This window comes from Bacillus rossius, chromosome 7, assembly GCF_032445375.1.
Source record: "Bacillus rossius redtenbacheri isolate Brsri chromosome 7, Brsri_v3, whole genome shotgun sequence".
Lineage (NCBI taxonomy): Eukaryota > Metazoa > Arthropoda > Insecta > Phasmatodea > Bacillidae > Bacillus > Bacillus rossius.
This window is the reverse complement of record NC_086335.1, coordinates 38,621,574-38,631,162: the sequence shown is the minus strand read 5'-3', so window position 1 is coordinate 38,631,162 and position 9,589 is coordinate 38,621,574. Positions and strand designations below refer to the sequence as shown.

Here is a 9,589-nt window from a genome sequence, read left to right as displayed (position 1 = left end):
ATCTAATGACATGCCAGAGTTGAAACAGGATTGAAGATGTCTATTGCTTCCATTACTCCGGACGTGTTAACCAAGTGTGGGAAGAATTGTACTTTCGGTTGGATGTGTGCTGTATAACTTAAGTTGCACATATTGAATATTTGTACGAAAAACTAGGTTAGCTTACCTTCAATTTGATGTATGATTTGTTGTTAATAATCTAAACTAAACTGTTATAATGTACCCCTGAAACTGGGACATTCTTTTACGGACATATTGTAGCAACGACAGTAAAATGAAATAACCAACATTACATGCGAGAAGGCGTCTTGAGTCTCTTAGGTTGGAGGGGGGAGAGGGGATAGAATTAAAAATTCCCTCACTGTGGGGGACAGCTTGCAAAAGTGTAACTGTCAAATGGGAATGATAACAGTAATTCACCTACCCACCCCCCCACCCCAGAATCCTACAGATTTTCACCCCTACTTAAGAGACAGGCTGCTCCCTTATGAAACCTACAAACTTCACCAGTTTAATGTAGAAAAAAAATCTGCATGATCTGGCAACAAAAATATTGCTTACACAATAGTTAGCGGCAATATATTGAGTCAGTTTCATAAAAAAAAAAAGTTTATACTAAAATATTCTTATGCTTGCAAAATATGAAGGAATTTTTTTAATTATATTCATAATAATTTCAAGCAAAACCTTGTAATTTGAGTATAAGCATATCATTCGAATTTGACTGGTACTCATATAGAAGTAAATGAGAATGTATAACTTTATAACTTTTACCTTAAATAAAAAGCATATCCTTCATAAATTTTAAGTGAAAGGTTTATAGTGAAAGGTTGTTTTATTTATTAGTCCAATGGCAGATGATGTGGATATGAGGGATATTAAACAGTACAAGACCACTTACTTACACTAGTTTGAGATTTTACAGTTTTGAAGAAGGAAACTTATAGCGACTTGCAGATAGATTTTTAGGTGTATCGTCATCTTTACATAGATTGAAAATATGTTCACGCTATTTATCCTGGCAATCAAAAAGGTATTAGTCGAGAACTTTGGGTACTACGGTATCTCAGACTGTGATTGCAGTAGTTGGCAGCATAATTGCACTATCAAATGAATGGGTAAAGTTTCTAACCACCAGGAATGAAATAATGGAGGCAAACATTTACAGCCAGGCAAGGAAGAAATACTCAAATAAATCGCCACAGAGATACGTAACTAACCAGAAAGGTAAAACTACTCTGAATATGCAAGTCACTTGGAATGCCAGAGAAATGTTCACTAGTGTTGAAGTTAGTTGGCCTGGACCTGTGCACAATTCGAGGATCTGGAAAAATTCACAGGATATTGGATAGAGCCATGCCTCATGACTTTATTTATAAATCCTTCTCCTTGTGCTGAGCTAAATTATAACCAACTTTTTAAATATCATGTATTCAATAAACTTTTTTTTATGAAAATCGGATGTAGACAGTAATTTTCTTCCTTTTTTGAATGTCAAGTATGGATGATGATATCAAGTTGTTCCAGTACTATACTTTATGTGATGGGAAAGATAGACGGGGGTGGTATTTCGAAATCTCATATACATGATTTGATAGGGATAAATTTTTAATTAAATGTAGACACTTCATTTGCTCTTAATTTTATCACGAAGTACTGTCAAAAAGTACGCTTTATGGGTAGTAAGGGAAATTAAGGGTGATTTTTTGAAATATAATGTAGACAAGTGGATATAGAAATTTCTTTTAAATCGGACATAACCAGTTCTCTTCCCCTTAATTTTAATGCCAAGCACGCAAAATTTCATCAAAAAGTTAAAAAAAATTCTTTTTTATGGGGTGGAAAAGGGGGATGGAGGTTTTTTTTCATTAAAACAGTAACCTGCCTCTTTTTTAGAAATCTATTGTAGACAGTAATTTTCCCCTTATTTTGAATAAAAATTAAAAATATTTCATCAAGTGGTGTCAAAGTGGGATGGGGGTTGTTTTTAGAAATCTCACCTCTCTCTGTATTTCAAAGATCAAGTGTGCTAAATTTCATTGAGATCAGAAGATTGGTTTAGAAATGCATATGGGACTAACAAACATTCATTTTTATGTCTATAGACTATAGATTATAAAAGGCATATAAATATATTTTTATGTCTGTATGTCAAATATTTTTATGTCAATACAGCCAACCGATTTATATATTTCATTTGTACAATAAAATTAACATGATAAAGCTTACCACTGCTGATCTGATTACTCACCTTCAATATGGTTTCAAAACTTTTATTACTTTGCTGTCGAGAACATCCCATTGTTAGAACAGTGCTTTTAATGTTACGTGGAACCAAACAAAGTTTGGTTAATTTTTATTAATAAAATTTTGAAACTCTTTGATGCTTCTCCCAGCTGGGTTCTTAAATTAGGCTCACTAGCTCCGGTAGTGAGGAATAGTGATCACTTCCTCGGTATTGCAAAAGGGAACAAACTACAGTAAGTACCAAGCAAGACTTGAAAATATCATGCAGAAGGTTAAAAACAAAGTTTTGGAATATTGTTAGGTTCTTTCATACATCTTGTGTCACGTGAATATAGATTCAAAAAAACATATGTATTTCTTTGTAAAATAGACATACATGAATCAAGTTAACAAATAAAAAATGCTTTAATTCATTACCGTAAAACAAATATAAATGATTAAATTTGTACTATCTAAAATTGAGTGAACACAAATACAGGCTAATAAATTAACACTTTCTTACCAGCTTTAAAAACCATTAAAATATAAATCTTGCAAAAAAAGTGCAATGCATAGTTACATTATTAGATTTACTTAATTCATTTGTAGATATATATACACATATAGAAAAATGTAAAACGAAAAAAACAATATCGTACTCAAATCTTAGCAAAAATACAAGAACCCATTAACATAATCAAGAGAAATATTAGTTTTCGAGAATGAGAATATTATTTACAATGTTACGAAATTCTTTGAATGTGCGAAACTAACTGAGCTGCCCTAAATGCATGTACTTGGAAGAAGAAGAAAAAAAACAGGGAAAATGTTTGAAAATGTCTTTAATGTTGGAGTTCTATTTTGTATGATTTAGAAGAAGCATCTGAGCAGTGAAATGCTGGAAGTCGTTAATTCAGTGGGCATGCAGCGGGGGAACTAGCGTGCCTCCTCGCACGAGTGGAGAGAGGGCGGGCGGGGAGAGAGGAAGGGCGGAGGCGAAGGCTATGCCACCTCCCCGAAGTTCATGTGGCCCGTCTCCTTGGCGTGCAGCTGCGCCTGGACCTGCCCCGTCAGCAGGCAGTCGCACACCAGGCACTTGAGCGTGAACTTGTTGACGTCCGTGAACTGCCGGCTCGACTTGGCCTCGTGCGCCAGCTCGCGAGCCTGCTCCAGCACGCCCTCGTCCTCCGCCGAGAAGATCGTCCGGATGCCGTCCCCCTGCGGCAGTCCCCACAGCAGCATCTCACACTACACTGTGGCTAGCACGCCTGGCGTGGGAAATTACATTTCACGACGTGGCTGCCAAACCTGTGACAGTAAATTCCCTTACCATTCCTGACTTTTCCACGTTTGAAAAAAAACAGCATCTCATCTCACAGGGTGGCTAGCAAACCTATCATGAAAAATTCCTATTTCCTGACTTTTTCAGGTTTGAAAAAAAAAATCTCACATACGGCTACCAAACCTGCCATGAAAAATTCAGACTTCTCCGGGTTTTAGAAAAAAACAGAATCTCACATGTAGTTAGCATACCTGTGATCAAAACATTGCTGACTATTCCAGGTTTGGAAGGAAAAAAAAGCATCTCACAGGGTGACTGGCAAACTTGTCATGAAAAATTCTTAGACTTTTCAAGGTTTGGAAAAAAAATAGCAACTCACAGGGTGGATAGTCAACCTGTGTTGAAAAATTCCTTGACTTTTCCCAATTTTTCCCTGTTTCCCCTGCCGCTAGCCACCCTGGACTCAGACCATGGTGTGCACCTCACAACCGTCCACAACTGAGAATTCCTCGGTGGCTGTGATCACCAACCCGCCATGCTCACCTGTTGAGGGTTATGGCTTCGATCCCAACACCCCGCATGACTCACACTTATGAGCAGTGACTTGGTATACAAGTGGTTCGTAGTCAACTACATATAAACTTGGAGATTCTATTGCTTTAAGGCTCTGTCTCACATGCCTAGTTATTTTTTATCTTTTCTTTATAATAACTTTATTTAAAGGGCAATTTTTTAAACTTTAACCTGATACCACCCTTGCATTTGTTATTCCGCCCCAAATACTTTCAGCAGGTATTCACTTAGTGTAATATAATAGGTGTAAAAAGACTGCACTTTTTCATAAGTGAATACCTGTTGAAAATATTAGTGACAACAAATGTTAGGAAGGTACTGTAATACATTTTAATAATAGGCCATAAATCAAAGCAATTATGAAAAAATGAAAAAGAAAATGAAATCAACATAGCACGGAGACCATGTTATATTCCAGGTTGTCCGGCTGAGCAACTCAGAATAGTAACAAGACACTAATCACTGGAAAGTTTACATACGATGACTTTGAAAAGTTGTTTTTAATATCATCTATTAGCCATTATTGAGGATGGATTGTACTTTCGAGAGGGTAGTTTTTTTTCTGCTAGAATTTATATTAAAAGATATTTTTGGATCACAACTTACATATGTCCAGGTGATTTGCCGCACATTTTCACTGTAGCTCGTCACTCAATTATAAATAAATAAAATCCCTTAGTTAAGTTGTTAACTAAGGTACCATATCCCGCGGATGTGTCCCGGGAGGGTGACAAGAGTCACCCTGGGCCGAAGCCAACTCCTGGGGTCAAAATTATAGTTTAAAAAGTCTGAAAACAAAAAGAAAAGTTACTCTTTGGCCTGGCTCCGACCAACAGGTGTAAAATTATATATTTGTTAAATATCAATTTATTTTTGTGAGCTGCCGACGACACGACAGAACACGGCAAAAATCAAGCGACAACTATTGAACAACGAAGCCTTCCTTTACAAATATGAAAACAAAGGGAAGCAGCCCTGTGGGTCAACCGGCCGATCACAATACAGAACCAGGTATATGACCACATATGGAAAGTGCGTTTCTAGCCTTAAATTTTGGAAAGTAATATCACACTACAGTACGGCTCATCCTGATTGGCTAGGTGAGGCAGCACCCAGCTAATGTTCTACTCCAATGCTGCATAGTTATGCACCTACGCACTGGATTTTCCCAACAACACACTAACTTGAGGCGTGATAAATAACTTTCTGGTTACAGTGTGTCGTGCCCCCTTAACTTCCTAACTTTTTAACCTTCTAGAATGTTACAGCCTCACTAACCAGAAGATGCTTTAAAATTGGAAAAAAAAAAAGTAATTATTAGACATTAATTTTAATTAAATTTTTTTTTGTTGTTTAAGAAATTAATTTACATTTTCATGTGGAATTTTGTCTGTACTTTGATTATTTCCTTGACCACATCACAAGTGCACAAAAGGTGGTGTTGGCCTAGTTTCAAGAGTTGTGAAGGTAAAAGACAACACCACAGCAGTTGTTGATGGAAATGACTGTCGGAAGTCGATTCCAAAAAGTTGATATTAGCTTAAACACACTATACAGGGATGTGTAATATATTGTAATAGTCAAATGCTTAAATCACAGTATAAAGGGTCTGCCGACCAATCATAATCCTTTGTGGGACCAGTATATACTCACAATTAAGGGCAGAACTGAATGGACATGGCAACCAGGCAATGGCACCAGGCATCATCCTAAAACCGTTGACACCCAACACCCTTAACCCATTCAGCTTACCTGTGGCTGACTCAAAGGAAAAACCCCATCCTGAGAGTACTTACCGCAAAACACCTAAGTCTGCCGAACCAGTCATTAACTACACATAAGGCAGCATTCAAAGACAAGAATTACTTAAAAATAAAATTTTTAAATGTACCAAAATTTTGCACATGGCAAATATACCTTTTAAAAAAAACTAAGCAGGACTATATAATCATTCTACATATATATATAGTAAAATTAAGTAATGTAAATAGCAAGTTAAAAATGGTAAAAAAAAAATACCTCCAATGGCTCCAAATAAAGAGGGTCATAGTGAATGCCATCAAACATGAGGAATACTCTGTGTGCATATGAGTGATCTTCACCGAATCGATTAATGATTGCATTGAGTGTGTCAACGACTGCTATTTCCAGTCCGTAGAAGTTTGACAGAATGGACAGCTCGATGGCGCCTCCCCACGACTCCGGCTTCAGAATCCACTGGCAGTACTCAGGATTCGGCTTCCCGAGTATGGCTTCCGAATAATTGTCCTTGTCGCCGGAAACAGTCTCTGCGATAATTTGGCGCATATAGGACGAGCAAGTCAAATCCACCTTGCCTGCAAAAACAGCACCCACATTAGCAAAGTCTACATGCATCTTGTTCCATTAGTTTTGTTGCACAAATAAAATTTTTTAAACATAAAATTTCTAAAAACACATGTTACATATTTAATTACCCATGGAAATTGCAATAACAAAAATTTAAGGTAGGAAACCTAACCTGTTTCCAAAAGCTTTCTTTATTGTACTGTACGTTCACAATGAAGTGCTAAACAAAACTCACCCGAAAGTACAAATCCAATGCTCGTAAACAAACATGAGTTATCTGCGGGAACAACTTTCTTCATGAGAATACCTGCGCTTACAGTATCTTCAGAAACATGATGTCTTGGAGAGTCCTCAAGTTTCAGAAGCTGTGTTGCTTGTTTCTCCTCGACAATAAGAGTATCACCTGAATTAATGTTCACAGTTTCCAAAGTTGCATCACCAACACTTAAATTAATGGGCTTAGGCGGATAGCCTGCCAGGACGTGCAAACAGTTTTCTTTGATACTAGTAACAGCTGACAACTTGTGTTTTAAATCTGCCACCGTACTTTTGGGCGTCAACCCGTTTACAACAACTTGTCCTGACTTTGTCTTAACTTTCAAAGCAAACCCAGCCATTTCAAAACTTGTTTAAGAAAATGTACCTTATTACCAAAAACCATAAATTAAACTAACATGCAGCGTATATGAATAAATATGTAAATATATTTTGGTAAAATGCTCTTCAAAATTAAGTAGATATAACTCTACATAACAAAGATATAATTATGTTTGATTTAGACGACAAAATATCACCATTAAATACACAGGCAAAGCGAATTTAATATTTTACTTTAAAAAATGATAAGACCTACAATGCATAATAAAACAATACGTCAGTGTTTCCAACATTCATGCACAAAATTATGATATAGAAACGTAAAATTCATAGAATGCTAGTGACCACAGGGATTTTGTTCCGTTACTCAAATTATATGTAATTAAATAGTGATCAATAAACTTAAAACCTTTACTGTAACATTCAATTGAATTGAATTGACTATTAAGCGTGCAATTGGCTTTCATCCGGTGGCAAGGAGACCTCCATTTTCACTCACTTCCCCTCCCGCCTTTGTAATCACCACAGATCCTTCGCATCTTTCACCCCAACCATTTCTTCATCCAATCCATTCTACTCCCTTCCTGTCCTGCCAAGAAAAGCGTCCCTAACCCTTTCTGTTCGCCGCCAGTCCCTCCATCTGTGATATCTTCATCCTGTATACCCACATCTGTGTATCCTAGTCCCCAGCTGCTCCCAGCCTGCCTCACCATTTGTTTCCTTATACCTTTGAATATATATACTGTATAGAAGTCGCGAGTGGATATGATTTACTCTACGTTTTTCAGGAGCGTATGATGAGCATCAGCTTGGGAACTTCGCCGCTGCAGGGCGCTGCCGTAACGCCCTGTATCGTCTTAGGTTGTTATTTACACGTTAGAGCGCAGCACTGTCGCCCGCTGTCATTCCCCCGCACCCCCCACCCAACATTCACTGCAGCTCAAGGTCGTTCAACGGGAGTTTGTGCATCACAAAACTGTAGGAATGAGAGGTGTGGTAGAGGGTGGGTGGAGGACAACGCATGTTTGAGGGATGGTGGAGGGTGGGGAAGGGGTGTTTGAAGAGTTCGACACTTGTCCACTAGGGACCACCACAAGTCGATGCCCTAGAGATGGTATCGATTGCGGCGGTGAATTAACCAACTACCTCAAACCGTATTAGAAATTTTAACCTGGGCTGGCGACTTCTATACAGTATATATATATTCAAAGTTTATACAGTCTGACTAACATTTTAAACTTTCTCTTCCATTGTAATGCTTTCCACCCTAGCACCTTAATCATCTCAGTCGGACTATACATTTCCCTTTCTTGCCCGTCCCTTTTCTTCCAACTCACTGCTCTATTCTGTACCTTTTCCAGCTCCCTTAACTCAGTCACTAGGTAGGAGGTCCCATATCAAAGCCTTATACTCCATCACTGACCTGAACAATGTGAAGTATGCCTTCTCCCTTACTCTCCTTCCTGCCCACGGGAAGGTCCTGTCAAGTAGTCCCAGTGACCTTCTACCCTTACCACCCACTGAACCTGTTTTGCCTATCCCAGGTTATTTTGTAGGGTTACACCTGATATTTATACTCTTCGGCTCCTTTATCTTCTGCCCCTTCCACTAATATACATATACATGATACTAAACCTACAGCAAAAACACGTCAGTCTTGCACAATTTCTTTAGTTCAAAAGGACAGTAATGTAACATATCTGGCTTATTGCTTTAGTTTTATAATTTCATATAGTTTGTATATCGTGTATATAATATTTGTATATTGTAATAAATTGCCATGTGACGGTTTTTATACTAAAGTATGTACACACTTGTATTATTTCAACACGAAAGACAAATTTTGGTCTCTTAACCATATGAAAGTTGTATAAAGCTGTATAAAGCGAAAGCGCAAGTTTGACAGCATAACAGGCTTTAATGGTAGAGATATCCGTCACTGAAGGCAGGATAAAGTATATAACACGAGGGTCTACAGAAAAGTTAATTAATTTTGAAGCTTGTAAAACCAGCACCAATTGAAATAAGGAGTTGAGTTCTTGCATTAATGCAAGAGCGAGTTTTTGAATTAGTAAAGCCTAAATACACATTTTGTTCACTTTGAAATTTTCAAAAATATTGGTGAACAGTAAATTAATACAGCTTAAAATTTATTTCTTTAGGTTTGGTTAACCTGAAATTAAAATTGCGCGTCAAGTTGTTTAGAAGGCTGTGATTTGAGATGACGTGATTGTGTTGGTTATGTTGATTTTGGCGGGCGTAAGTTTGTCGCTTAATAATTATGTTTTAAGACAATGCTTGGTCCTATCAGTAAGTATTTGATTGTAAACTACTATATACGCACTTTTTAAAAGAATAAAACAAGAGAATTCGATGAATATCACTTCCGTTTTGTAACAGGAACAGGAAGTTACCTTTCAATATGGCGATAATGAAAACATCCTGTTTTTAAATAATGACTTTTATGCAAAGAACTTTGAGTAACTCAACTATGTATGGAGCATTCTGCAGTTTATTATTTATGGGACGAGTTGAAATCACTTAAAATACTTAAACGTACGGTATTTGTTATGAGTTTCTACT

The 9,589-nt window shown here is 37.2% G+C and overlaps 2 protein-coding genes across 5 annotated transcripts in view; one reads left to right on the top strand and one right to left on the bottom strand.

Moving 5' to 3' along the window:
* Positions 1–2,579: 2,579 nt before the first annotated feature.
* On the bottom strand, positions 2,580–7,315 carry LOC134533856 (ubiquitin thioesterase Otu1). The gene is made up of 3 exons (XM_063371555.1): positions 6,645–7,315; positions 6,101–6,417; positions 2,580–3,444 (listed from the first exon to the last, which is right to left on the bottom strand). Exons 1-3 carry the CDS (start codon positions 7,024–7,026, stop codon positions 3,229–3,231), a joined length of 915 nt encoding a protein of 304 aa, XP_063227625.1. The 5' UTR covers positions 7,027–7,315; the 3' UTR covers positions 2,580–3,228.
* Positions 7,316–9,182: 1,867 nt separating this feature from the next.
* Positions 9,183–9,589, top strand: part of LOC134533855 (GA-binding protein subunit beta-1) — a 30,278-nt gene continuing 29,871 nt past the window's right edge. The window contains exon 1 of one of the 4 annotated variants that reach the window (XM_063371553.1): positions 9,183–9,316. Coding sequence is in view for 1 of the 4 variants with exons in the window: in XM_063371551.1 (XP_063227621.1) it covers positions 9,248–9,316 (69 nt within the window). In the remaining 3 variants the exon portion in view is untranslated. Of the gene's footprint in view, positions 9,563–9,589 lie in introns of all 4 variants that reach the window. The other 3 variants (XM_063371554.1, XM_063371551.1, XM_063371552.1) reach the window with 3 other exon arrangements.

Coding starts and splice junctions, on each gene's coding strand:
- LOC134533856 (XM_063371555.1), bottom strand. CDS start 7,026: ATGGCTGGGTTTGCTTTGAAAGTTAAGACAAAGTCAGGACAAGTTGTT. Junction 6,418..6,644: donor CATTGGATTTGTACTTTCGG/GTGAGTTTTGTT, acceptor CTGTTTTTGCAG/GCAAGGTGGATTTGACTTGC. Junction 3,445..6,100: donor TTTATTTGGAGCCATTGGAG/GTATTTTTTTTT, acceptor GGACTGCCGCAG/GGGGACGGCATCCGGACGAT.